General features: G+C 50.0%; 9 protein-coding genes across 9 annotated transcripts; 4 read left to right on the forward strand and 5 right to left on the reverse strand.

The window, feature by feature from the left end:
* Positions 1 to 248: 248 nt before the first annotated feature.
* Positions 249 to 541, forward strand: T069G_00286 (AN1-like zinc finger domain-containing protein; the record flags this gene model as incomplete). Its single annotated transcript, XM_056167496.1, has 2 exons — positions 249 to 392; positions 467 to 541. The coding sequence occupies 2 exons, from the start codon at positions 249 to 251 to the stop codon at positions 539 to 541; spliced, it is 219 nt and encodes a 72-aa protein (XP_056032812.1).
* A 1,166-nt stretch (positions 542 to 1,707) lies between these two features.
* On the reverse strand, positions 1,708 to 3,025 carry T069G_00287 (hhH-GPD superfamily base excision DNA repair protein domain-containing protein; the record flags this gene model as incomplete). Its single annotated transcript, XM_056167497.1, has 2 exons — positions 1,708 to 2,242; positions 2,313 to 3,025. 2 exons carry the CDS (start codon positions 3,023 to 3,025, stop codon positions 1,708 to 1,710), a joined length of 1,248 nt encoding a protein of 415 aa, XP_056032813.1.
* Positions 3,026 to 4,148: 1,123 nt separating this feature from the next.
* T069G_00288 (acyl-CoA dehydrogenase, middle domain-containing protein) lies at positions 4,149 to 6,250 on the forward strand (the record flags this gene model as incomplete). Its single annotated transcript, XM_056167498.1, has 3 exons — positions 4,149 to 4,245; positions 4,371 to 4,587; positions 4,645 to 6,250. The coding sequence occupies 3 exons, from the start codon at positions 4,149 to 4,151 to the stop codon at positions 6,248 to 6,250; spliced, it is 1,920 nt and encodes a 639-aa protein (XP_056032814.1).
* Positions 6,251 to 6,565: 315 nt separating this feature from the next.
* Positions 6,566 to 7,072, reverse strand: T069G_00289 (uncharacterized protein; the record flags this gene model as incomplete). The annotated part of the gene is made up of 1 exon (XM_056167499.1): positions 6,566 to 7,072. One exon carries the CDS (start codon positions 7,070 to 7,072, stop codon positions 6,566 to 6,568), a length of 507 nt encoding a protein of 168 aa, XP_056032815.1.
* A 1,547-nt stretch (positions 7,073 to 8,619) lies between these two features.
* T069G_00290 (adenosine/AMP deaminase domain-containing protein) lies at positions 8,620 to 10,405 on the forward strand (the record flags this gene model as incomplete). Its single annotated transcript, XM_056167500.1, has 2 exons — positions 8,620 to 9,434; positions 9,496 to 10,405. The coding sequence occupies 2 exons, from the start codon at positions 8,620 to 8,622 to the stop codon at positions 10,403 to 10,405; spliced, it is 1,725 nt and encodes a 574-aa protein (XP_056032816.1).
* Positions 10,406 to 12,047: 1,642 nt separating this feature from the next.
* Positions 12,048 to 13,219, reverse strand: T069G_00291 (nmrA-like family domain-containing protein; the record flags this gene model as incomplete). Its single annotated transcript, XM_056167501.1, has 3 exons — positions 12,048 to 12,286; positions 12,429 to 13,047; positions 13,115 to 13,219. The coding sequence occupies 3 exons, from the start codon at positions 13,217 to 13,219 to the stop codon at positions 12,048 to 12,050; spliced, it is 963 nt and encodes a 320-aa protein (XP_056032817.1).
* A 2,617-nt stretch (positions 13,220 to 15,836) lies between these two features.
* T069G_00292 (hydantoinase b/oxoprolinase domain-containing protein) lies at positions 15,837 to 20,028 on the reverse strand (the record flags this gene model as incomplete). Its single annotated transcript, XM_056167502.1, has 5 exons — positions 15,837 to 16,070; positions 16,116 to 17,625; positions 17,677 to 17,924; positions 17,979 to 18,935; positions 18,994 to 20,028. The coding sequence occupies 5 exons, from the start codon at positions 20,026 to 20,028 to the stop codon at positions 15,837 to 15,839; spliced, it is 3,984 nt and encodes a 1,327-aa protein (XP_056032818.1).
* Positions 20,029 to 21,111: 1,083 nt separating this feature from the next.
* Positions 21,112 to 22,419, reverse strand: T069G_00293 (uncharacterized protein; the record flags this gene model as incomplete). The annotated part of the gene is made up of 1 exon (XM_056167503.1): positions 21,112 to 22,419. One exon carries the CDS (start codon positions 22,417 to 22,419, stop codon positions 21,112 to 21,114), a length of 1,308 nt encoding a protein of 435 aa, XP_056032819.1.
* Positions 22,420 to 23,895: 1,476 nt separating this feature from the next.
* On the forward strand, positions 23,896 to 26,922 carry T069G_00294 (ankyrin repeats (3 copies) domain-containing protein; the record flags this gene model as incomplete). The annotated part of the gene is made up of 6 exons (XM_056167504.1): positions 23,896 to 24,258; positions 24,307 to 25,678; positions 25,724 to 26,013; positions 26,137 to 26,289; positions 26,380 to 26,625; positions 26,719 to 26,922. 6 exons carry the CDS (start codon positions 23,896 to 23,898, stop codon positions 26,920 to 26,922), a joined length of 2,628 nt encoding a protein of 875 aa, XP_056032820.1.
* Positions 26,923 to 27,944: the final 1,022 nt, after the last annotated feature.

The raw sequence follows: 27,944 nt of genomic DNA on the forward strand, positions 1-27,944 counted from the left end.
TGCTGACTCAAAAGGCTCAGGTTTCCTTGCTTCGTCAGTCAGCGGTCCATCTTGCGTCCCTTTGTGTCCTTGAGTATTTAATCCACGGCGTCCGGCCCCCCCAGTCACTTGCCTGCATCCTCGACAAAACACTCCTTGCGAGGAACAGCATCACACGACAAGAGCGTCATTACTAGTCGACCACCAAGTCCTCTCTCCATCCTTTTTAACTTCATCCTCGCTTTTTCACTCTCCGACTCTCGCCCATCATGCCTGCTAAGAAGCTCCGTTGCACCGCCAAGGACTGCCGAGAGCCCGCTCAGCGCATCGTGGGTGACTGCACCTTTTGCAACGGCCACTTCTGCGGCAAGCACCGTTTGTTGGAGGACCACAAGTGCAGCGGTCTGGAAGACGTATGTTTCATCACTGTTTCCCCCCCATCACACCCCCAGGTCTTTTATATCCCCAGCTAACGCTTGGCATGCAGTGCAAGAAGCAGTCTCACGCACGTAATGCTGCTCAGCTTGAGGCTGAGCGGACGCAAGTCATCCGAGGCGTCTAAATCGATATCCTTGCAACTCCCCCGGAATCGCCATCATCCAACACAAACCGACCGTTTAATTACCGCACCATCTACTTTACTACCATTCTCCTTCACATCATGAGTTGCTAGCCACCGCGGCCCAATTCATACTCACGGACCATGATTACATGAAACAACATATTCTTTTGGGGGAGAGCGAACGGGGGGTGCACAGACACAGGCGAGAGACTTTTGCTTCTTTTTGCCACAGAAAGAGAGGGAATCAACAGAGGAGAGCACGATCAGTGACCTCTCTAGTTTTTTGTACATTTCTACCATTTATTGTTCTTTTTTTTTCCGTTCTGGTCGGAACAGCTGCGGCCTTTGTATCGCACGGAGTATTGGGTATGATTCACATTTGTCGGGGAAACATTCGGAGCCATGTTGCGTTGGTTGTTGATTTTAACCTTTTACACTTTATTCTTATTCGCAATATGAAGAAATAAATACAATAAAAAAACAACACAAAAATCCCATTTCGCATGTGTTTTTCGCATCGTTGAAAAAGCGCTGCGTTGCGTGATCCGGCGACGCAATGGCATGTCTCGTGAGGCTTTTGGACCCGGTGGCGCATTTTCCGGCTCGGCATGACTGGGGGTCCCCGTCATCAAATGTCGGGCCTTGCTTGACATGCCTCTATGCTAATCAACTTGCTTCATATAGCCGGCGGGGCTGGTGATTTCGGCTGGTCGAACCCAACACCGACTGACCTCCGAAAGCACCGTCTCGATCCGACGATGGCGACAAGCTACGTGTAACTCATAATTACGGACCGAGCATCAAGTGATCCGAATCCCTGCCCGCCAATGTTATGTGAGATAAGGCGACATTATGTACATACATGTAATATCACACATGCAAAGAACAGTGTGCAGATAAATACGGAAATCGAGTCATCACCCAAACAAAGTTTCTACCATCGTATTGTCATCGTAGAAACGTACATTTGTAAGACATGGTCTAGGCTATCGCTCTGGTGCTATATACATGCATCTACTGTATCTACAAAAAATTGCTGCAAAAAGGCCAAAAGGCCAGTAATGTGCTTACATGTGGTTGCAACGTGGCTGACCGCAAACTCCACGGACTTTGTGATCAGCGAGCGAAGTCGGCGACCATGTGTCTATCGCCAATACGACGGTCGCCTAGTCCTCCTGCTCCTGCTTGACCTTGACTTCCTCCTTGACGATGGCTTCAACTTTGACAATTGCGCTGCCAGCCGCTCCCTCGTCCTCTATTTTCTCAATCTTAATCATCTCCTCCTTGATCACCTCCTCCTTGATCCTCCTTCCCTCGAGAACCTTCTTTCTCTCGGCGGCTTTGCAGAGCCCCTGCAGTCCCAAATCACATTCACCACAACGCCGGCCTACGGGGAGACATACGGCCTGCCCCAATCCAACCAACAGGCTGTTGATCTCACGCCAGCGGTCGTGGGGTAGCCATGACTGCAGGGCCAGCCGTGTCTCCTCGGGATTCTTAGTCTTGTTCCACCCCCACATGTTGGTGATGCGATGGACGTGTACGTCGACGCCGATACCTTCGGTGCGGTTCCAGGCCACCGATAGGCAGAGATAGGCCATCTTGGGACCGACGCCGGGTAGAGACGTGAGGCCCTCCACTGTATCGGGTATGTCGCCGTTCCATTCGTCGCGGAGGATCTCGGCAGTCTTTTTGATGTACCTGTGTAAGAGACCGGATGGTTAGCATCTACGTAGTATATCCGTAAAAACATGACCTAGGATGGACAAACTTGGTCTTGTTATTGTGAAAGCCAACCGCCCAAATCATCTGATTGAGCATATTGGGTTCCACTGCCAGCAAATTGTCCAGATTCAATCCCACCGGAGCCCCCGGTTTGTACGCCGGCAGCTCTGTCTGTAGTTTCCTCATCACCACAGCCGTCACCGTATCCTTTGTCTGGCTGGACAGCATCAACGCAATCAGTGAGTGCAGTCTCTGGTCCTTTGGCGAAGCGTTCCTGTCCGCCAGACGCTCGCAGCCCATTGTATCCACGGCTGCACCATAGGCGGCACCTCCCGGCGCGCGCATCTTCCTAACCACATTGTACATCTCTTCCCAGTCGGACGGCGGCGAGATGGAGGTCTCGCCCGTTGCCGGATCGGCGACTTTGCGCGCGGGTTTGCGGGCGCGAGCGGGTGCACGGCGTGCATTCTTCGAGGGGGCCGCAGCTATCGCGTCGAACTTGTCGTCCTCATCGTCAGACTCGGGCTTGGTGAATTCGCTGGAAAGCGAGGCATCGGAACCTCTTCTTCGCTTCTTTAACGGCGGGCCGATGCTGTCTTCGATATCGGGCGTCTGTGAGGTGCTCGTCGTGCTTGAAGCGGCTGCGTTGAGGGCGAACCGTGCCAGTGAGGATCGCGTCGTGCGGCGCGGTGGCGAGGCTGAACCTGCGGCTCGCTTCAAGAGCTTGGCCGTGTCTTTTGATATTCGTGATGTGCGCATTTTCAATGATCTTGTCAAATCACTTGACGGCCATATTGTGAAAATTTGTGACGTGAAATGTCGTGAGTAGAGAATTATATGTAAGAGGAGGGTGGCGGGTTGATTTAAAGCGTTCCGAAGATTCGGATCCGACGCGGAAGCTGCATAAACTGGTGAGTGGGAGGGGCCACTCCTTTTTGGGTAGTCATCTGGACTTGGAAAGTGAAATGTATAATATCTACGATTTAGAGATGAAATAGGGAAGCTAACTCTGTCATTGAGATTTGTGTGTTTGAATTCAGCATATATCTAATATACAGCGTTTCGATGGAATATTTTTATTGAACAATGTAGGGTAGCGTTGATACGTGGAGCCGCTGATTCTCGGACTTGTATTATGGATTAATAGGTACCCTTTTTCATCCATCATTGATCGAGCCACAATTGAGTGATCTTTGTTTCGTATGATTGTATATTTGATTTAGTTTGAATAAGTACTGTAGCGTGCGTCTTTAAATCATCAGCGTCTTCTATGTGATACTATATACTGTTGTAAGTCTTCATTCTCTCTGTAGCATCATCTTACTGTGCATCAACTGGTCAGCAGTTATTGAAGCTGTACTATAGGGCAGCACGCTTCCCCATACTATTGAAAGCACCCCGCAGCTCTATTCTCGTTTCTGTGAGATCAGCATCATCTAAACAATACCATCTAGTAAACAACGGAAATATTCCGCTGCATCATCAGCTGCATTTCCAAGTTCCAATAATGTTCAGCATCGCTCTTCCAGCTCAAGCCTCGGCTGACCCTGGGTCTCCACACCACCACTTTCGGCCAAGGGAGAGGCGGCACAACGAACGAACAGCCATGAAACCGACAGACTTGGGTCTGACAAGAGTGACCTCCATGTCCGTGTAGTAAGCTGGGGACAATCTTAAATCTCTGGCGCCAAAACACACGAGCCTTCAGCTGCGGCCGCTGCGTATATCAGCTGCTGTCTGCCCCCCTGTCTTGTTAATTCCTCCGTCCGGCATCTCGTCTCTCTGCAAACGCCATTTCTTGCGCGACGGACGCGAACCCCAGATTTGATTGATTGATTGCCTGTATCTATCTGTGCCTGCTGGCACCACTACCCGCAGCCTGATGGAGCATTCGGGGGCGAACAAGGGTTTCTTCCAGCCTCCGCCAATTTTGCCGAACCAGTTCTATGACGATGTTTCCTTTCAAAGATGCTTCAAACGTGAGTCCCACGTGCATGTAAACAAAGGCAACGGCCCCGTCGCCGATGCCCAGCCTAGCAATCAACCACGCGTAGCCATTTGCCATGCTGCAAGGACAGTTAGATCGCTAACGCAGCTTGTGCAGTATTCCTCCCCTTTAGCGTGATTACAGAGGTCGAGGCTGAAGTCGCAGCCTTGGGTAGGGATGTCCTCTCCGACGAAGTGTTTGCCTGGATCACAGATGCCGAGCGCAACAAGCCCTACCTCAAGGGCAGCGGCCGCGATGCCTTTGGCAGATGGCACGGTGAACTGGTGACTGGTGAGGGATGGCGCGAGTTGCAAAAGTTTGGTCTTTCTAGGGGGTAAGTCTGTTCAAAGCCGCCTCGGATTGTCACAAATTGCTGACGCGAACCTGTTAGCATCGTTGCCACTGGCTATGACACGCCATATGGCGCATTTTCTCGTCCTCTACAGTTTCTGCGTCTGCACCTCTGGGAGGCCTCGTCCGCCAATGTGACCTGCCCCTCTGCGATGCAAGATGGCGCGGCTGCTCTACTCAGGAGGCACTTGGCGTCTAGACGCATCAGCGAGGCGGAGCGCAAGGTATTTGAAGATGCCTATCGCCGTCTCATTTCTCGCGACCCAAGCGTTGCCTGGACTAGTGGTCAGTGGATGACGGAACGCTCTGGAGGCAGCGACGTATCTCAGACTGAGACTGTTGCCACCTACCAACCCGAAGAAGCTGAGGGCGCGCTCGCATCGAGAGAAGGAAAGATACCCCTCGGGCCATGGAGCATAAATGGGTTCAAATGGTTCTCGTCCGCAACAGACTCCAACATGACCATTCTGCTAGCCCGTACCTCCCAAGGGGGGCTGAGCACCTTTTTCGCGCCCATGAGGCGACACGATCCTACTGCCAAAACCATGACTGGACATCCCAAAGCGAACGGATCTCGACTCAACGGCGTCTGGATCCAGCGGCTCAAGAACAAGCTGGGCACACAGTCGCTTCCGACTGCTGAGCTTGTGCTTGAAGATATGCGCGGCTGGAAGATTGGTGAAGAGGGCAAGGGCATCCAAGAGATTAGCACAATCTTGACTCTCACTAGGATTCACAACGTCGTCACAGCGTGCGGTTATGTTGGTCGCGGATTGGGTATCGCTAGGGCATATGCGCGTCGACGAGAGGTTGGGGCTGGCCGCGGTGCTCGGATGAAGTTGACTGAGAGCACGCTGCATATGCGCACTCTGGCGAACCTGACGGCTGAATATCACGGATTGATGCTCCTCAGCAACTTCTGTGGCTATCTTTTGGGCATTTCAGAACACGAGGCGACGCCGCCAACGTCTGCTCTCGCCGCTCTCACGCCGGCGGACCGGCTCATTGATCCACTCCTCCGTATCGTTGTGCCACTCGCTAAAGCCTATGTGTGCAAAGCCTCTGTCCCGCTGCTTTACTCATGCATGGAATCGCTTGGTGGCGTGGGCTATCTCGTCAACGAAGAGCAGGAATATCTCAACGTGGCCCGACTCTACCGGGACTGCTGTGTTTTACCCATCTGGGAGGGCACAACCGACGTCTTGTGCACGGATATGATTCGCGCTCTCAAGCATCCCAAAACAGGCGCTCAGTCGCTGGATGCCCTCGAGAACTTTATCAAAACTTCGTACGCCCTGAAGAACGAAACCAGTGTCTCTAAACCTCCTGACTGGGACCCCGTAGCCAAGTGGACTGCTATGCGAACATATATCGACGAAAAAAAGCAGGGTGACCTGGTTGGCGAGGGTAGAGAGATTCTGTGGGACATTGCTGAAATTCTCATTTCCTTGTTGCTCTTCGTTGATGCCAGCACCGATGGAAACGAGGCGGCGCAAGAAATCTTCCACCGGTTCGTCCAGGACAAGTTTTCGAGGGAGAAGCGCAGCAGGAAGACTACGGCGGAGGAGCTGAGCAGGGACCTGACTATTGTCTACGGTGTTGAGGAGGCGGAGGCTGTGAACAGGGAAATAATTCCGAAATTGTAACAAATAGCTGTATTTTGATCACATGCCATCATCATTTTCTTTTGTTTTAAGGATTTAGGATGGATAGGGGTGGATAGGGATTTGAACAATATTGCATTTCTTGGCGGTTACTATGTACTTTATAATATATCTAACAAAATATTTGGAGTGACCAGCACTCAGTAGCTGCATAATATTTACATGAAAGAAGTTGAGAGAAGACATCCACACCCAATCCCTGTTTCTGCGCAATCCAAGGGTAAGTTTTCGGTGAAGATACGCCGTCCTTTGCTTGACTTCGTACAGCCAGCACAAATGGTTCGAAGTGGCGGCTGTTTAACTGGTGAAGCCCGTGCATGTTCCCTTGAGACCTGTGGCTTCCAGCTGGATATTCCTACATCCAGATACTCCTGTAGCTCCAGACGAGATGAATTCGCCTCCGCTTGTATTGGGACACGCTTGATAAGTGGGAGAGCCATTATGTAGCAATAAAGGAGTGCTGCTACTGCTGCCGTTATGACCTAGCGCCCACTTGTCATCACCAGGAGTAGGATCAAGGCACTGAAAGTGTCCATCCCAGGCAATGATGCAAGCGTTGTTGAAGCCATCACCCCACAGAATGGGCCGGGTAGTGTCCGCGAGATTGATGCAGTATGAGCCTAATGGCTGGCTTGCATCTAAGTAGAGAAAACCGTAATCTGTGCTCTGCTGGACGGTTTTACCAGTTGAGGGATCTGAAAGTGTGAAGCAGCAGTAGCCGGGTGGTGCGCTGTTGTCTCGTGGGATCACGGCGGCAGATGATAATGATGAAACGAGGAGGAAGAATAACTTGGAGGAGAGCATTTTAAAGCTTATTTAATGTTGTGCTTTATAAAGAGTTGCTTTTAGATTGGGACTTGTGATGATGATGCCAACTCGTAGTTGACTTTAGAATCCCAGATTATGTAGTGCTTCGACTGAGAGGAATCTTCTCCAAGATGTTGTCTGAACGATAGCAAGTATACAACATGTAACTTACACGCAGGGAGAGGAGGCAATTTATACTTGAATCTTAGCCTCGACCTCTACCGCTAAATCGTACCGGCAAAAAAGGATCCGTGCAATGGACATTGTTCATCTCGCCGCATTGGCTGGACAGGTGAAGCTAAGAATCCGCAATGTAAGTGACCATCACGTCCATCACAGCGCATTGCCCGTCCCGAGACATTGAATGGCACTTGACCCAAGCTCCACCAGCGATTATACTTTTTCTTGATTTTTGAAACAAAAGGCTGTAAGCGCCCTGCCAGTGATATCCCCCGGAAGCTTGGTGACCGACGTGGCGAATCAGCGTCGAGAGCATGTCTAGCTCTGGCCAGTAGCGGATTCCCCCTTTCGGGCGCAAGATGCCCGATCACAGGCTGCTCTGTGCGATGACTGGCCAAGACGGGAGTTTCACCTACTGTTGGTGATGGGAACGGCAGTTTGTGAGGGGAAGATGCGTCGTCCGGGGGCTGCGAATGGCTGCTTGTTTGGCTGTGATTGCAGGGGTTTGGCTGTGATCTGACGGGATGGTCACGTTTGGAGCGATTTGGATTCAATTGACAAATAGCACTGCAGTTTTTACGTGATTGGCCTTGCATCGCGAAGTAGTAGGTAAGCTTAAGAATTGACTAATAAGTAGCCAGGCTTGCCAGGCAAGATTTGTCCTGCCTGTTTGTGATTGGGGTAATGTTTCGTGAACTTTTTCACAGGACGGAGCACTCACTCGTACTCGTATGCATGCGATGTATTAATCGGAGCACAAGTACGGAATAGTATTCTCAATATTATTTGTGGATGGTTCACCGGTAAGATGAACGGCTGGGCCGAGTGAGACATTCATTTTCGCCTCCTTGTCAAAAGAAGAGACGTCTAATTTCAAGTTTCTTCGCATAACCATGGCACCAGAGATTATGTACAGAGCAAAATCTTGCAATAGGGCTGTCTCTCCAAATTACATGCAATTTAGCCTCCACTCAAGCCACATGCGAGTCTAGCCGCGTGAAATCCCACTTGCATACCGTCCGGATTTTTGACGCGTTTTCACGGCAATCGGTGTCATTTTGACCAGCGCAATCTAAATCAACCACGAGGCTGCCAAAAGTTCCACTGACGGCTCGGTCGTGACTCACTCACTGCTCAAATCAAATCCTTTGCTACAGCTTCCCCCCGGAGCCCCGTCTCGGAGCCGGCCGAGATTTCACAAGGCAAGCCCGGACTCCATACGGCAGACCGCTTCTCGTCTATCCTCGGACTATCCTTGTCCCCCATCCTTGTCTTGTTTCCTCGTTGATTCTTAATCCTACTCTCTTCGCAAAGCGCATGTGATTGAACGGACGCCAAAATACCGTGCAAGCAACTCGCCCAAAATGCCCATGCCTGATGACCTGTGGGAGGCGCTCTCCCAAGACATTCCCACCACGTCGGATCCCTTCGTGAAGCAGTATCTGACGGGCCGTGAGAGCCTCATTGGCAAGGAGAAGGAGACGAGGTCAGATGCGTCCTTTCGCAAATCCCTGTCGCCAATCGCCAGACGCGCCTGCGCCATCGTCGACCGCATCCGTGCCCATGAGCAGGCCACCGTCTGGACGCCCAGCGTCGAGGAGCAGCTGGCCCAGGAGACCAAGCAGAGCATCTTCCCGGGCATGATGTTCATGATGGCCAAGGACCGCATGGAGAAGACCAACCTGTGGAAGATTGTGCGCCGTATGCCCAAGGGATCTCTGCTGCATGCACACATGGACGCGATGGTGGACTTTGACTTTATTCTCGGCGAGCTTCTCAAGACCCCCGGCATGCACATGTCCAGCGACGTGCCTCTCACAACGGATGAGTCCAGAGAGAGTTCAGTTGTGCGTTTTAGATTCAGGGCCAAGGAAAGGGTAGACGGGTCGATATGGGACGAGAGCTACGAGCCGGGCTCGTTTCTGCTGCTCACCAAGGTGGCTGACGAGTTCCCCGAAGGCGGCCGGCCGGGGTTCTTGAAGTGGCTCAAGAGCCGGTGTACGCTCTCACTTATCGACAGCCACGAGCAGCACCACGGAATTGACGCCATTTGGGAAAAGTTTGCCAAGTGCTTCGTCGTCGTTGCGACCATGATACACTACGAGCCCATGTTCCGCGCCTTCTTGCGGCGCCTGATGGGGCTTCTCAAGGCTGACGGCGTCAACTGGGCCGAACTTCGGTATGAATATTCCATATCTATGAAATTCTCAAGAGCAATACCAGACTTACACTACATACAGATTCACATGGCCACTCGACTACTGCCGTGACCGTAGGGAGGAACCGGAGACGGACTACAGCCACATGTGCAAGGTCATTCTAGAGGAAGTCGCCAAGTTTAAAGCCTCCGAGGAAGGCAAGGGCTTTTGGGGCCTCACACTCATCTGGACGACTCTCCGGAGCTTTGAGACTCGGCGTATAGTTGAGAACATGGATCACTGCATCACGACCAAGATGGAATTCCCCAACCTCATAGCAGGATACGACGTCGTCGGACCCGAGGATCTCGGTAAGCCGCTGGTAAACTTACTACCCGAACTGTTCTGGTTCCGAAAGCAGTGTGCGCAGGAGGGCGTCAACCTGCCTTTTTACTTCCACGCGGGTGAAACGCTCGGTGATGGCTCCAGCACAGACAACAACCTATTTGATGCCATATTGTTGGGCACTCGCCGCATAGGCCACGGATTCAGTCTATACAAGCACCCTCTTCTCATTGATATGGTCAAGGACAAGCGTATCCTCATCGAATCGTGCCCCATCTCAAACGAAGTCCTCCGGCTTTGTGGATCTGTTACTGCCCACCCACTGCCAGCCCTCCTTGCCCGCGGAGTCCCGTGCAGTCTCTGCAACGATGATCCGGCAATGCTGGGCCAAAACACGGCGGGCATGTCCCACGACTTTTGGCAGGCTCTTCAAGGCTGGGACAACTTGGGCTTGGCAGGGCTTGGCAGCCTGGCCGAAAACAGCGTTCGGTGGTCAACTTTTGAGGACCAAGACCAGGAGCAATGGGTCAAGGGCATTCAAGAGGCCAGCCTCGGAAGCGGTGTAAAAGCGGATAGACTTAAGCAGTGGAGGGTGGACTGGGAGGCTTTCTGTTTGTGGATTGTGACTGAGTTTGGCGATGAGTTTGACCCTGAGACAGAGGCGTAGCGTTTGAGTACGAGGATACATATTCATCTTGCACAACCATACGTTAGATCTATTCAACGCCAGAAGATGACATATCAAAAGAGTTGCTGTCCATCATTCAGTGTCCTAGATGATGAAGTACACCGCGCAGAGGGAGGTATTAGGTGAAAATCTTTTTGGCTATATGTAATACATTTTAATAAGTAGTAATAGTACCTAGATAGCAGATATTTGAAACCCCAGTTATAACAAAGGTGCTTCCTCCGTCTATAATACATGGCTACTTCAAATGCAGTCGCCCAAGCGCAAGATATATGTAGGTACTCCCTATAATAACTACCACTGCTAATGTATTCTTCTAATTCTTGTGGCCTCTATCCATCTAAATCCTCTCCATACGGCGAGCATGTTCTTGGGATTCACATGCATCTTGTTTATGCTGCGTCATTAACAGTCGATAAGCCGTACCTGATCAGTCGGATCATTTCTTAGGCATCCATCCGTCAAATCATTCCCGAGACGCCAAGTGTCAGCCACCGCGAAATTCCCCGGGAAAACATCCCGACAGCTACCGCCGCTGAATTGCCTCACTGCCTCGTATCGTCCCGTCTTCCCGTTGTGGGGTTTCAGCCCGATATGCTTCGTACCTTCAATGGTAGGCAGAAGCGAAAAATAGGTACTCGTATACAATAGACGCAAAAAGGGCGAGCTGACATACATACATAAATCAAGCACATGTATTATTCGGGTACCTGATTGCCGTCCCGTGTGGTGCGTGGGTTAAATCCAGCCACGCCGCAAGGTACACGCAAGCGACATCCTTTGATTCCTCCATGCGATTTCCGTACTAACCCGTTTATTTCATGCCCAGCCCTTTTTTTTCAGCTCGCCTGTTTTTTTTTTTGCTTTTTGTCTCCTCAAATCCAACCTCTCGTCAAAGAGTCATCACAACTCAGATTCCCGCTCGAGACATGTGTGAGGCGGTGTCGCTTTTCGCCCTCTGTGGCTTTTTGCGCGGACTCGTCGTGACCCAATGGCTGACTGCCAACACGCAGCAAGAATCGAGTGCTTACGAAGTGGCTGCCGGTCTGAGACAGTCGGGACGAGAGCAGACGAATCACCGGAAGCATGGGAAATGAGCCAGACACGGCCTGGGCGTGCTCGGCCGACCGCTGCGGAAATTGGCCTTTGGGTATCCGTCCAGTTGCTATTTCCATCCGTTCCCCATGTAAAATGTAGTGATACTGCCTGTACACATCAGGTACTCTTCGTGCCACGGCAGAGGTGAAGCCAAGTGAGCCTTTTGTATCTATCCGTTGCAGGCCACTGCGAGCAAGTGCTCCAAGATGCAGGCATTTGATAGCTATGTTATGTTTTCTTTAATCGCTCCCAGCTCGTTGGTCCAATTCATTCCCAGTTTATCCCATGGACTATTTTGTTTGCTTTTTCCCTCAGGGGCTGCCCAAAGGAAGCAAGCCCGACGCAACGCCCGCTCCAATCCGTGACATGTTGTTGATGCCAAGAAAAATAAAATGAAAAAAACAAGGGGAAGATAGAAAAAGAAAAAGAAAAAAAAAAAAAAAAAAAAAAAAGGCAAGAAGAAGAAAAGAAGAAGTGAAAAAAAAAAAGAGACCAAGATCAAACTCCGTGCCGTGGCTTTCCGTCAAAATGCTTGAGTCCATATGCTTGCTAACCAGGCGCCAAATGTGACTGGCTGTACGTTGACGCTGCTGCTCCCGTTGACGGCTTCATTCAGCGTCGCCTGCGAAAAATCGTATCGCCCGTTGGCCGTCGCAACGAGCCTCTGATAGTATGCCACCTTGTCATAGTCGCACAGCTGAGCAGAGTAGCTGAGGTACGTCTCCAGCTCCGCGTACTGCCGTACGTGCCGCGTAAACACCGCTGACGACATCTACGTTAGCTCTCTTGTGATTTGTGTCACCTGCCAGCTTTCCTGGCGTGGGTATCCCAGGAAGTGAGTCTGAGGAGGGATGGATTTGGGCGGGCAAGCAAAAGGGCAAAAGGGGGCAAAAGGCAAACTAACCATTGGAGGCGGTGCTGCAAGCGTTGATGAGGTCTCGGACTGTCATCCGGTCCCCGCACATAGTAAACTCCTGGGGCCAATGTGAGGGTCCCAGGTCGACGGCTGCCACGACGTATCGCACCACGTCGTACACCGATGTCAGGCAGACACGTACTGAATGCCCCTTGGAGTCTCGCTCTGCGTACTCGGCCGTGGCCGTGCTAAAGTTGACGAGGAATTCGCCAGCGCCGCCAACGCCAGAGCCGTGGCCGATGTTGAACGTATTGGCGAGCCCGTAGGGGTGAAACCGCTCCATGAAGAGGCCGCACGAGAAGACGGTGTATTTCATTCGTGATGATTCGGACCACTGCTTCAGCAAGGCGAGAGCCTGCGATGACCCGCGATCCAGGGGATCGTTGCCGTTGCGTGACTGTCGGCGGCTGAGCGACCCTTCGAACTCCGAGGGCACAAACATGCGGACGCGCCCGCGCCCAGAGGCATCGATGAGGTTCAGCTGCTCGGCGCCCGAGATGGTTGATATGACCAGGTCGACCCCCTGGAGCGCATAGCCAAGGCTGCCGTGGTCGTGATAGTCCACGACGTGAACTTGGACGTCAAATTGATCGAATTCGGGTCTTGCCTGCGCCGCAGGGTTAACACGAAAAAGCTCTGAGCCTGACGGGAACGTATGGCGCGGAAAACCCAACAGATCTTGATAGAACGACGACGTTGTAGGCATTCGCCGCCTGTGCTAGTTCCGTCGCCAGCAGGAATCCGAAGCCTCTTCCGCCGGCGACTGCAATCCGCATCATGATGGTACCGTTTCCGCGGCCAGCTCGGGGGCCGCCGTTCCTTTTTTGTGTTTTTGCCCTCTTTCTCTAGGCGTGAATGTGTGTCGTTGCTGCTTTTATCTTCCCCCGGATGTCCTTGCTTTAATGGCGTCGCGACGTAGTGTGCGGTTCATGTGCGTATAAATACCAAACTGGGGGGGCCCTTCGATTTTCCGCGACATTGACGTTACATTCGCCCATACACACACCATGCTGCAATTGCCGTGCATATGCGACACGCAGAGCGAACGAATGGGACAGACGTCTTGGCCTGCCGCGGGAAAAGGCCACATACATATGTGTGAGAAACGCACCCGTAATCGCCCAGATACGCCACCCTCTCCGACTTTTGCTCTCACTGTAGTCACAAGAGAGACCCGGTGAAGGGAGGGAATGAGAGGGGGGGAAGGGAAACGAGCTGCTGTGGGCAAGCCTGGCCTTTTTTTTTTTCTTTCTGTTTCGGGATACACTTCCTTTCACTTATGCCGCAGGCCAATGTGTGTGCTGCTTAGGGCGGCAGAAAAGGCGGCCAGTACGAGACGGTTCCTTATTACATGCATATTTTGGCCCTCCGGCCGGAAAGGCCCGAGTAGGCCGCATCTTTTGTTTACGGAATGGTGGCCTGTGAAGCAGGTGATATCAGGGCACAGTTTTTTTTGGCGCCTCGGTTGAGTGATAGATGGGTGACGATGCAGCATCGCAGCGTTTGTGGTTCCTTGTGGGGAAACGAACGAACTGGTTCCGCCGCTCCTACATGAATGTATGGGCCACTGATCGCCTCACCGGGAGATCTCATTGAAAAAAGGGACAAGAAGGGTTTCAGACAGCTAAGCACAGTTTCGGCATAGAGTGCCGGAGTGGTGAACCAACCTGCCGCCCAGGGTCTGGAATCTTTGTGGCATGGGCACGGGCTTCTGCCGGGAGCCCATTGGACGGGAGGCGGTTTTGTGTAAACGAAGCCATCTCCATTCTTCTGGTCAGCTGGCGGGCAAGACAGATAAAAAGGATGTGATGTCTATCATTTCATGCATCCACCACTTCTCTTTGGGCTAGGTTCCTGTGGAAACAAGCAAGGATCCGAAGCACCAGCAGAGCCGCTCCAACCAAAAAAAGGGGGGTTTCAAAAGACAAATAGAGACAAGGAGCAAAAGAAGGCAGAGAGAGGAGAAATCTGCCGTATTGATAAGCCGCTATTAAGAATCACAAGATGCCGAACGGCCTCGGAATGCAAAAACCTTAGTGTCGACTTTGGCAAAGCTTGCTATCGGAGAGGAGCATGATAGCGGCGTCGCTACCGCTAAGAGATGCATCTAACGCTGCCTAACAAGGACCAAAATCATGCAGAAGCGGAGGCGGCTTCTTGGTCTCAATCAAGGAAGAGAAGCCAAAAGAAAAAAAAAGCGTCAATTTAGCCGAGACAGGCAGGGTACCCGGTCAGTACAACGGTGAGTATGCAATGCACGTGTTGTGTATCCGGTTCCCCGACGATCACAGTCCTTTGTTCCGTTTCTGAGAATTCCCATTGTGCTTGCAGGTACGAGTACGGTGTGCTGGGTGTTTGGGTCAAAATATCTTATATGGAGTCGACAAGGGGGTGGACATTCGGCCATTTATGTCGGCCGACGATTGCGTCGGGGTTATGGCAAAACTCAAATCTGCAGCCGACGAAACGAGCTACGGGGATTGAGGCACTTTTCGACAGAATAACACGTAATGGCCGTGCGTCGAAAACTGGTTCTTCCTCCGTTTTCGGGTTCCGTAATCAAGAGAGAGTTATAGAACGACACTTTATGAAGCTCTACAAGACCAACAACTTACACGCTGCAATAGCCTCGGGATATACTGTAGAAGATAACTCGTTGTGGGGCTAGAACAAGCACCACGGCTCGGATCTTTCCTCGGGCTAGGCCTAGGGTGAGAAAAGGCGATACATCCAAAATCATCGTGAATCGATCAACCGATCCCACCGCATCGCGCTCAGGAGCACCAACGGCGGAGCCTCACTCCCCTTAACCCGTTGGTACGCCTTGTAATTGGCGAGAAGAGTAGCATGCAAGGTCACAAAAGTTTTAGCACACGCCCGGCAGAGTGCAGAGTGCAGAGATGTATGCTGGCCTACTGCAGCAAGCTACGCATTCGAAGGATTTGGGGGCCAAGGATGCAACCACGGCACATCGGAGATCGGCAGCCTGACTCGTAGGGCTGAAGCTGAAAAAAAAAAAAACAGCACCATTTTACTGGCTAATGGGCAGCAGCAGTCTTTGCTGAATAGGAGTCTAGCGAACGGTATCGTGTTCTAAATTCGCGATTTGACCGGGGGTTGGCTTATACCCCTATTGGAAGGCGTTGGCTGGTCCTGTGCAACTTTGACCTTGTTCGAGTTGGTTGTTTTTTGAGACCAAAGAAGTATGTACATACTTTGTAAATAGGGCTGAAATTACTGCTTACTGGTCTGTGGCACGGATCAGGCTGCTCCTACGGATCCTTCAATATTCTTATGGAAGGTGATCAGTTTCCCTGTTTATATCATAATCATGACCCTTGTTTTTTCAACATATCTGCTGCCTGCTTCTACATCTGCTACTTGGAAATGCCCCAACTAAGCCTGCAAAGCAGTCTCTTCTCTAGCCGCGAAACTGCCCTTGCTCCAGCTCTCAGTGACATCGGCTCTTTTTCTCTCTTGGCTCTTTTCGCCTGGCTTTCCCCAGCCACCGCCTCCCGGGGTGCATATGATGATGCGGTCCCCTGCCGACATGGCAGCCGTGTTTTTAGCTCCCAGGTTGATGTGCCGCTCTTCGTATTCCGTCTGTCCTGAGTCTTCTTCTCCTTGGAGCTTCTTCAGTGACCGTTCCCAATTTGCCTTTTCCACTTTTCTCACCCACAGGTTCAATCCACACTGGGCGTCCTCGCCACCGTTGAGGCCATATGGATGGTATACACGCCTCTCGCTAAGGATCGACACTTGCAGGGGTATGCGGAACTCTATATCTCGGATGACTCCGTCGCCACCACGGTGCTGACCATCGCCTCCCGATCCTTTTCGAATGGAAAACTCTTTCAAGATGACGGGATATCTTCGCTCAAAGATCTCTGAGTCCGTGATTCTCGTGTTGGTCATATGGACGTGCACGCCGCTCGTGCCAACCCAGTCAGGCCCGGCGCCACTTCCACCTGCAATAGTCTCGTAGTAGCCAAAGCCCTTGACGGCTTCCTTGCCGGATTGGTTTCCTCCAAAGCCGAATGTGAGGTTGTTGCAACATCCCTGGCTGGCGGCGCAGGCTTGGAAGGCCTTGAAAACGACATCGGTAATTCGCTGACTGGTGAGCACGTTTCCACCAACCACAGCCGCGTTGCCAGATGGCGAAAGGAGAGATTTGGGAGGAATCTTGACGTGGATTGGCTTCAGACATCCTTGGTTCAAGGGGATATCTTCAGAGATGAGGCAGCGTAGGCAGTAGATGATGGCGCTAAAGGTGATTGCTTGGGGAGCATTGATGTTGCCGTACACTTCAGGCCCAGTTCCTTCAAAGTCAAACTCGGCCTCGCCTGCTTCGGGATCGATGGTAACTTTGAGCCGAATGGGAGTTCCGTCATCCATATAGTCCACAGCAGACAACTCCTTGCCCTCGAACCGCTTATAGACGTCCTTGAGCAGTCGTCGTACGCACATCTCGGCATTCTTCTGGATGTTGACCATGTAAAACTGGACAGTTTCCTCACCGTATTCATCGATCAGAGTCTCAATAAGAGAAATGCCCTTGTTGTTGGCAGATACCTGAGCTTTAAGGTCATTGATGTTATCTGCAAGGCTTCGTGTGCCACTGCATCCAGGGTACTGGGCCGGCTCATTGTAGAAGAGCTCGATAACCCGCTCCTCGTCGAATTTGCCGCCGCTGACCAACTTCTCGCTCTTGATAGAAGCTCCCTCTTGAAATAGCTCGCGAGAGTGCGGTGGCATGCTGCCGGCGCTGATTCCACCAATGTCGGCATGGTGGGCTCGGGATGCTGCGTAAAAGAGAATGTTCTCGCCCTTGGGGTCGAAAGCGGGCATCACTAGCGTCACGTCTGGAAGATGAGTGCCTCCGTACGAAGGGTGGTTGGAAATGATGACGTCTCCTTTTTGTAGTCTTCCTTTCCAGATCTCTGCCTGTCGACGGACCAAGTGGCTCATGCTTCCTAGATGCACGGGCAAGTGTGGTGCGTTGGCTACCAGGTTGCCAGAGGCATCAAATATGGCACAGGAGAAATCGAGTCTTTCTTTGACATTTGTGCTGACACTCGTCTTTTGCAAAGCTCGGCCCATCTGTTCCGCAATGGCCATAAATCTGTGCCCGAAGATACTGAGCATGATGGGGTCGACTTCGCGATCTCCTCCGGTGTTGTGGGACCTATTCATAATTAGTTCACTTCTGACATTTTAGTGAGATCTTGTAACGTACTCATCTTTGGTGCCTTCCTTTGAAATGTCCAGAACAACATGTGTTCCTGTAATGAGAGCCTTGGTGCGTGGAGTCACAACAATAGTTTGAGTTCCGTCCGCTAGCATAGCTGGTCCATTGACCACATCACCCTCGTTCAAGTCCTTGAGCTTGTAGACAGGAGTCTTGACTCTGCCGCCTTCAAAGTAGACCTCCTGCTCACTGTGCTGCTTCTTCGAGGGAGTATCCTGTCTTTTGATCGATTTGAGCTGCTGGTCAATGGTCTTTTCTTGGTGGCGTAAGCTTTTGCCAATTCCACGCACTCTAACGTCATCTACAATGATGTCTCGATCATCCAGCGTGAAACCAAATTCGTAGCGATGGTGCTTGACAAAGGCCTTGCCAAACTCCCAGTCTTTTCCATCAAAACTCGCCTTTGCTTCTTCTTCGCTAGGCTTGATGATCATGAGAGCGGACTCAGTACCGCGGTATCTGCAGTTGAGATACTCCTCAAACACAATCTCGTTCTCGTCGAAACCTTGGTCTTTCAGAGCGGCTCGCGACTTGTCCTTCAATTTCTCCATCTTGGCCTTCAGCTCGGTAACTACTTTGCCGTTGTCTTCCCAGACTGAAGAATCAGGTTCTTGTCGCTCATCGACAACGTCTGCAAGTGCCATGCCGTAGGCAGAGAGGACAGATGAATATCGGTGGACAAGGATCTGGCTAATACCGAGAGACTCTGCGATAGCGACAGCATGTTGGCCACCGGCACCGCCAAAGGTTGCCAGACGGTGTTTAGAGGTATCGTGGCCCTTTGCTTCGGTGATGGATCGGATAGGTCTTGTCATGGTCTCGTTTGCAACCGTCAGGAATCCAAAAGCGACCTCATCTACGGTCAGATTCTTTCCAGTCTCTTGGTTGACTTGGTCTGTCAGCTCCTGCAACACCTTTTTGCTCGCCTCCAGATCCAGTCCCTCATCTTCATTTTTGCCAAAGATTTTGGGGAAGAATTCTGGCAGAAGGCGGCCCAGGTACAGGTTGGCATCCGTGACAGTTGCAGGACCACCTTTTCTGTAGCAGGCAGGGCCGGGATGCGCACCGGCAGACTCAGGTTCCACGACGAACAATCCGTTGCGGAAGAAGAGACGAGAGCCACCTCCAGCGGCGACAGTGTTGATGTCCAGCTGAGGAGACTGGATCGTGACGCCGGCAGTGGTTGTTTCGAAGACGTGCTCGTATCGGCCCTCTCCGTAACGAGAAACGTCTGTACTAGTGCCTCCCTATTTCATTGTTAGATTTAACCATAACTTGAAGCTTGATGTCAAGGAGAGATTTTACCATGTCAAACCCAATAACGGGAACCCTCGTCTCTTCATCATAGGATGTCATAGCATAGCCCACTACACCTCCTGCGGGACCAGATAAAATGGCCTTGAGGCCCGTAAATTTGTCGACATCAACGAGACCGCCATCACTCTGCATAAACTCACAGCGAGCGCCTTTGGGACCCTTTTCGTGCTTGACGCTCTCTGTGCCCAAGCCTCCTTCAAATCCAGCCTGGAAGCCATCAATGTACTTCCTGATTGCAGGAGTCAGATATGCATCTGCGCAGACAGAAGTTGCTCGCGGTACAAGCTTCACCATGGGCATCAGCTCGTGACTGAGTGAAATGTGTTGGAAGCCAATCTCCTTTGCAATCTTGCCTATCAGAGCCTCGTGCTCGGGGAACGTATATCCGTGCATAAGGCACACGGCTATGCTGCGAATTCCAGAGTCATACACCTTTTGTAGCTTTTCTTTGATATCGCCATGTTCGGGGCGTCTCAATATTCTGACCGTCTCGCCGGAGAGACCCCTGACGAGCTCTTTGCCTTCGGCCTCCTTGGTGCCCGCCTGAGCATCTGCCGCTGTGATTTTCCTTTCCGGGTCTTCAGCATAATCCTCCAGTGTGACTCGCTCGTCAATTTCCACGACCTGCTCATACAAAACATCCGGCTTCCTGATGGCCAGGTCAAAGATCTTGGGCCTGGACTGATTACCAATCGTCAAACAGTCTTTAAACCCTTTTGTGACGATCATGGCAATCTTCTCGCCCTTCCTTTCCAGCAACGCATTCGTCGCCACGGTGGTGCCCATACGAATGGAATCAATTTTGGAAGTGTCCAAGGGTTCGCCACGGGGGATGTCCCGCTTGAGGAAATGGCTCATGATGCGCCGGATGCCCTCCAGCGGCGCATCTTTGTAGTTTGCCGGGTCCTCGGAGAGGAGCTTGATGATGATTTCCTCGCCATTGTGCTCGCCAACGCAGTCGGTGAAGGTGCCGCCTCGGTCGATTGCTATGCGAATGCCGCGCTCCTTGGATGAATTTGCCATCGCGGGTGATGGTGAGATGACAAAACGGAAAAGATAATATGGAGATGGAGGGGTATCACAAAAATGAGTGTTGAGAAACAGACGATGAGATTGATAAGAGAAAAAAGCACTTTAACGGTTTGATGATACAATATATATTACATCGACTCAGCTGCTTAGTGAGCAATTATCTCATAGACAGCGAAGTCGGATTAATGTGTAACTACGTGAGGCGATGATTGCCGAGAAAGGCGTACGAGCGTCTACTCGAATGGCGGGGTGTGGAGAGCTCCAGTCTTAGTCCTCGCAATGGCGGGGTTCCGTCTCCGTAGGAGCAACATGATCGATTATACCTGGCAAGAGAAGATGCATCCAACATCCTTCAGGATGACTATACGCTTTGATTGGTGTTTCTATCTCCATATTGTTTGTTACTCAACTGTGTGAAGGAGACATCATAAAGTATCAGCCAACAGCACTTACACGTTGGCTCTTCCGTTCCACTGACAACAGCCCTTGCGAACCCACTACCAACTAACAGATAGCATTACTCCACAGCGCGGGAACTGCTAAAATCAAGTCGGGCAGAGATACGTAATTGTGTCCTTTTGCGGAGCTCATAGTGCAGAATTTGCCTCTTCCACACATCCAATCATCAAGGCACTTTGGCCGAGTGGTCTAAGGCGCCGTGTTCAGGATTTATCTTGCTTCGCGGTCTAGTAATAGGCGAGGGTTCGAATCCCTCAGGTGTCATTTTTTGATCTCGTCGCTCTGTGTTGTGATTATCACGACAATATGAGAGTTTCCTTTTTTGCCCTCATTGCCTATTTGGGATACTCTACAAAGTACATACGTACATGTACTTTCCCTACCTGTCACCACATCTTTCAAGTCTGGTCACGCTATCCGATGTACGAAGTGTATGAAGTATTAGTATTATATGAAGCTCATTGTGAGCCAAATTATTAATTAACCCAAGCTTTACGCCCACCTTCATGTGCGCCGTGCGGTAATGATTCTATAAAACCTTCGTTGATAACTCCTCTAGTAATCATTGTCTATATGTGTAGAATTGTGACGTGGTAGTGAAAAATAATGAAAAGATCACCTCCTGCGCTTTCTTGGAGACTCGTTGGGTCTTTCACCGGCTGGCCGCTTCTGAGAACTCGACCCTCTGCTCCAACTACTGATGTCCTTGTTTCCATACTCACTGCATTCACCATACTCCATCTCACTATCCTCGCTTTCCGATAATATATGATCCTCCTGTTCAAGATGATAAGCCCAAGCATTGCTACCCTCTCTCACATGATACTTCTCGAGATCGTTTTTGAGAGCAGTAGCCATTGAAAGGGCAAAATCTTGGCAGTTCCGAAGCATGCTAACGCCCTGAATAAACTCAGGATAAGATCTCATTAGATTCACTGATGCAATAGGATATTGGTGATATTCCACCTTGCCCTCACCCGACGTGGACGCATAGTGGGCAAAGAAGTTGATGTACGTGCCGTTCGTGGTAAATGTAATGATTCCAGCAAAGTCTTTTATGGCTTCTACACCCATGTGGTCTAGAGCTAGATTCCTCATGTAGACGAGCGCTGCTCCATGGCGCGCGCTTACTGCCTCTAGATCGTTGACATCTCCGGCTGTAAAATCGCCGGCGATGTGTGGGTGAACAAGAGAAGCGTGATCGTGAGAGACACATACGGCGGCCGATAGATACTCAATTTTTACACACGGGTAAGCTTCCATGCTAAAGCCTTGAGCGAATCCAGGACAAGGCTTCTCGATTCCTCGAGAGAAATCCGCGTATTCGGGGAACTCGTCGAAGCGCTGGTAGAATGATCTGATGTACTCGGGCTGCTTTGGGAAATCTCGGAACAATGTCATCATTTCGCACATGATAGCTTGTTTTGTTGTACACCTGTAAGAATGCATCGTGTAAGACTGCCACTTGTGGGTAGGCCAGTCGGGCACATGGCGTGCAGACCTGAGTTTCATTCGTAGCCATCCCAAGTTCTTCGGTGGCCTGGACAAATCCAATGTGAGAACACCGTTGCGCAGCTGTACGGCCGGATAATCGTTTGAGGGGACGAGGTGGTTATCGAAGATCTTGGGAGCAACACTCATGGTGCGGTTTATATCTTTCAGAATGTCGTTTTCTGCCTGTTGTAGGTGGTCGTTCGCTACTGGGACAAGGATCGTGTCATTTTGTTGCTGATTCCGATTATCTCTCCTGATTTGCTGAAACAGAGGATACCAAGGCGCGAACCTCTCTGGTCCGTCCTGACTTTCAATTTCCATTGGCGTCGCGGCGTTCTGGTTTATCCTTCGGGAGCGTCGTAATAGAACCTGCGGCTCATCTGGGAAGTTCGCAATGGCTGTGTTTCGCTGCCTTTCTTTTGGTGGCATGCTTAGCTTTGGATAGAATCTCGTAATTAAGAGTAGCCACCTAAGGGCATCCGTCTTTTATGTATGTAATATTTGAGGCTATTGGAGAGTGACTATGGTGGAATGTACTATGACGAACTATACAGAGAAATCGCGGCATAGAAAAAAATTATATGCTGGATGTTGAGTAGATTCACATGCTTCTATTATGTTATTTCGGGTTCTTCACTCTGTAGTGAATCGCTAGCCATTGTTCAATGCTGGCTGAAGCTGCATTGTTTGACAACAATTGATTATGTCCATGCTATTCTGTTGTATGTTAAAAGGTTCTTTCTAATCTAATTGAATGCTCTAAAGCCGAGAGATTCTTTGCACTGCCAGGATGGTGAACATATTGAGGCACAAAGGCGACCGCAGTACAGACAATGATACAAAGAGCCGTCATGAAAGCCAATGGAGTAACTTGACCTTTTTGAAGACTGTTCCTTTGTGGTTCTGTTCAAAGTTACTTGGATTCTGTAACCAGTTCCTTTTATTTATAAAGGATTGAATGCATCTTTACTGATGCGTTTCATTGCATGTGCCCGTATTGCCAGCCAGTCTTTTTTCCTTTATTTCCTTTGTAAATCGCCGACCTATGTTTCGTAATCCAAGAACAGCCTTGTCATCTCGTGACTGAAATAATATCCATCCTAGTCCAGATTTTCTTTTGGCCAACGTTCAGGCAGGTTTCAGGTTTGTACTCAGTGAATGTGGTTGTCGTGTTGCAATGACATGCATGTGGCCGGCGTGGTGACAAATCTCGGCCCTCTCACAACGTTACACAACGCGCAGCATGATACTAGATGAATTGAGAATAAATAAATACCGGAGTAAGCATTGTATCCCCGCAGTATGCGATTCACTCACTCTCCGAAAGTCCGATTACTATACAAACACACGCGTCTGAACGATTACTATTCGCAAACGGGCTTTCCCGTTTAATTTGTCACTTCCTTGGTCATAGCTTATGAGACTGTGACCCTTGCTGTAATACAGGGCCTTCACAGCTATTGCTTTCGCAGCTGCGAAGTCTTTTATATATGCCGGGCTCTATTGACTCTCGTGGAACTAACCGAAGCGTGCCAGTTCGCTTCTTCTATGACTTACTCTTTGAATGCAAGAAATCGTTCACGAACCAAGAGAAGTTACAGGGAAAAAACGTCGGCTATAGTCAATCCAGCCATGCAGGCATGAATGTGAAGTAGGCCTTGCCTCATAACATAGGCGCCCGTTGGTCGGCGGTTGGGCATTAACTGCTGCCTACGCACATGTATGCACGTGAATGAAAAGCTGGGTCATCAGCGTAGCATATCCTTCGTCACTTCGTTGTCGAGACTTATTTCTAGCATACAAGACATCACTTCGTCTTCTACCCTCATAGATATACATCGTCTCTTCTCCTCCACGCCACATATTTCTGCGTCGCAGTCTGCTCAACCGCAGTTTTTACCCGAGATGGCCGCTTCTTCAGTAGGCACCGATGATGACACATGGGCTCTTGCGTTCAAACTGGCTCAGGAGAGGGAGAGCAATTTAATGCTTGCTTATGAGGAGTATCTATTCTCTCTGCAAGGCGATAACGCAGCCAGTGGAGACATGTCGATCCCCGAAATCATCCAATCAATTGTAAAAAGGACGATAGAAGAGGAAGAAAAGAAGAATTGGCGCGTCTTGCTCTTTGGCGCAGATTTTGAGGTCAGAATACAAGTTCAGAGGCTGACAAAATTCCTCCTCTGGTCCGAGTCAATCGTCAAGGCTGCTATGAGCAGCCAGCCATACGCAGCGTTAGCATGGTCGGGCGTCTCATTGCTTCTTCCGGTATGTTCATCGGATTCCCATCTCCAATGCTCTTGCTTACCATAGCAGCTCATCACACGCAACATGAAGCAAAAAGTGGCAATGTTAAAGGGCTTCAATTTGATTGGCGATATACAAATGTACTGGCGAATCTGGGAAGAGACATGCCTTCTATCCCTAAACAAATCGTCCTACGAACAGTACTTGGCCAAGTTGTATTCCGTCATAATTGAATACCAGGCTCGAGTTTTATGCCATCTCTCCAGACGCCAGCTCTCTCGAGAATGGAACGATATCATTAACCCTGAAGAATGGGACAAGAAGATACAAGAAATTCGGCGGCTAGATGAAGAATGCCGCAATACCCTCCATGTGGTTAACGCAGATCAGATTGAGAGAGATTGGAGGGAACAGCTAATTGAGATGCAAGAGTCGCGGGGTTTCCTGGGTAAAACTCACAATACTCTCCTGGAAAGCGGAGCTGAAATTCAGGAGAACTACGAAGATCAGAGAGAGAGGGCTCTCCTCCAAACCCTCTCGTCCGATTATGAAGGTCACAAAGACTTGATTCCTCGGAAGATGGAAGGAACTTTTGAGTGGTTCTTCGCTGATGAGAGATTTCGCAACTGGCGAAATAGCAACGTCTCTAGTCTTCTCTTCGTCTCTGCCGACCCAGGATGGGGGAAATCCGTCTTGTCGCGATCGCTGATCGATGAGCGACGGTTGTCAACCAACGCCACAACATCAATCGTCTGTCATTTCTTCTTCAAGGATGGTGACGATAGCCGAATGCACCCTCACAATGCGCTTTCTGCAATACTTCACCAGCTCTTCACTCATGACCCTACCGGGAGTTTGATTACACAAGCACTTCCTAGGTATAAGAATTTTGGCGAAGCATTGACTCATAAATTTTCTGAGCTATGGAAGATTCTATTGAGATGCGCCAGTTTATTGAATTCCGGAGAAATCATCTGTGTTATCGATGGCCTCGATGAATGCCATGTGGACAGCAGATGGATATTTATCGATGAGCTCAAGGAGTTTTATCGGCATCCCCAGGGGTCGTCCTCGAAGCTCAAATTTCTTATAACCAGCCGTCCATTTGGAGATATTGACATCCATTTCGAGAAGTTATCTGGCGCTACTTCGTATCTACGATTCGATGGTGACGACAAGTCTGCAGAGATCAGTCACGATGTCGATTCGATCATCAACTTTAGAGTGAACGAAATTACACAGAATTTTACAGAAAACGACCGCCGCCTAATTGCTGATCGACTCGAAAGCATGGAGCATCGCACATATCTCTGGTTATACTTTACACTTGACATTATCAAGAGAATTACGAGCCAATATGGCAAAGGCCTGGATGTGGACGCTGTTCTCTCTAGCCTATCCTCCTCGTTATCTGAAGCCTACGAAAATATTCTATCCAGAAGTAAAAGGCATGATTACACCGAAGCTCTGCTGCACATCCTCTTAGCAGCAACGCGTCCTCTGACTTTGGCCGAGGCCAACTTCGCCTTGACGCTGGCTACAGCAGAACCGGAACACCGGTTTGAATCCCACGCCATCTTGCAAGATGAGCTCTGGTCCTTAAATAATGTTAAGGATGACTTGATAAACCTATGCGGACTCTTTATTAGAGTCGATGATGGAAAGCTATATTTTATTCACCCAACAGCTAGAGAGTTTCTTGTTCATCCACAAAGGCAGGGAGAATGGCAGGGACGCTTTCACGACATGTCGAAGTCGCACAGCATAATGTCTTCAGTATGCATTAGGTATTTGCTCTTGCCAGATCTTACAAGAGTTTCTGGCATGGGAGCTCGTATGCGGCGTCATCCTTTGCTTTCATACGCCGCCAGATCTTGGCCATTGCACTATCGCTCACAGGAAGCTGTCGAAGCCAGCTCATCCCGGAAAGATGCGCTGGCTCTCTGTTGCGCAGCCAACGTTTGGATATCAATCATTTATCTGTCTGCGCGGACTGATGAATGGAAAAACTGGACGAGTCTTGATCTTGCTAGCAAATTTGGTCTCGACCAAGTAGTCCAAGAGCTCCTGCTTAGGCATACATATTCAGCCAAGAGTCTCAGCGCGCCGCTTTATCATGCATCAGCAAATGGGTATAAACAGATTGTTCAGATGATGCTGGAAGCTGGCGCTGATGTTGATACGCAAGGATCATTTGGCACGCCGCTTCAAATAGCAGCATATCGCGGACATGGAGAGATCGTCCAGATGTTGCTGGACAATGGCGCCAGTATGAGTTTGCACGCATATAGGACCAACACAGCGCTTTGCGGGGCATCAGACCAAGGGCATGTAGAGATTGTCAAGATGCTGCTGGACAGCGGTGCTGATGTAAATATGCGAGGAAAAGTTGGTGGCACGCCTCTTCGAGTAGCATCAGAAAACGGCCATAGAGAGATTGTCCAGATACTGCTGGACAATGGCGCGGATGTTGACATGCAGGGAGAGTGGGGCTATAGCGGCACAGCACTTCAAGCAGCGGCAAATTATAGCCACGAAGAGATTGTCCAGATACTTCTGAATCATGGTGCTGATGTTAATGTGCGCGGAGGGCTCTGGGGTACGGCGCTTCAAGCAGCATCGAAAAATAACCATACAGAAGTTGTTCGGATGCTGAGTGGAAGAGGAGCAGTAATAAATACCTAGTTCTTTAAGTATCTGTTACTATAGCTATATTTTCTCTGATATTTACTACAATATCTACGCTTCCCTAATAACTACTACTATATCTATACTCCTCCAGTAACTGCTACTATAGTTATATAGTTTTAGTATTTACTACCATCATTATATTTATCTACCTGGTGATGATTCGTTGAATAAGTTCCCTGAGGCTTTGGGAACTCAAGCTGAAGACGAATCACTGCGTGAAGATCCACGCTGGGCATATTATTACAGGTCTGAGTATATAAATGGAAGAGGTTCAGTATTATTACAGCGGCGTCGACAGACGCATGGTGTCGGATCAGCTCCAAAAATATAGCGATAGTAGTAGATAGTAGAAAAATGTTCATAGGTAGCAGCAGTACCAGGCATAAAGAAAAATATGACCAATAATAGTATTAAAGGTAATAAAACACTTTATTACCTAGTAGGTAGGTACGCAAGTAAATAAAAGTTTGCTTTACATCTTGTTCTGCTTTGCACCTTGTTTTGACCTTTGAACCTCACACAGTCGTTGGGGTGTTGGACAGCCAATTTGGAGTACTGGCTAGGTAGGTCGTGCTTCTCTCGAATAATTCTCGAAATTTCACTAATAGTGTAAATGCGGTCATCTCTTCTCCATTCATATTCTTTCTCTCTCCATCTCTCTATGATGGTGTGCTTCGCTGCCAAGGATGTTCACTGGAAATTAGTCACGCCTTGAAGCCAACCAAGAGCCAACAAAGAAGAAAACCTGGAACTTGCAGCTCACTCAATTGATTCATAACAGCCCATCATTTTTTAGGCTCAGGCCCAATGCTTTCTGCCAATGCAACCATCCATGAGCGCGATCAGCACCAACGAATGACAATCAACTTCTAGCCAGTTATGACGCAATCGACTTTCTAGGCAAGTTACCCAATCTAGCAATCACGACACCATACAGGCATACAATGTGCTGTGCCTAGAAAATCATTCGACAATGTTCCAAGGCCATTCATGCATTGTCTAGGCACACGTCGATT

Source organism: Trichoderma breve, chromosome 1 (genome assembly GCF_028502605.1).
Source record: "Trichoderma breve strain T069 chromosome 1, whole genome shotgun sequence".
In the NCBI taxonomy this organism is placed as follows: domain Eukaryota; kingdom Fungi; phylum Ascomycota; class Sordariomycetes; order Hypocreales; family Hypocreaceae; genus Trichoderma; species Trichoderma breve.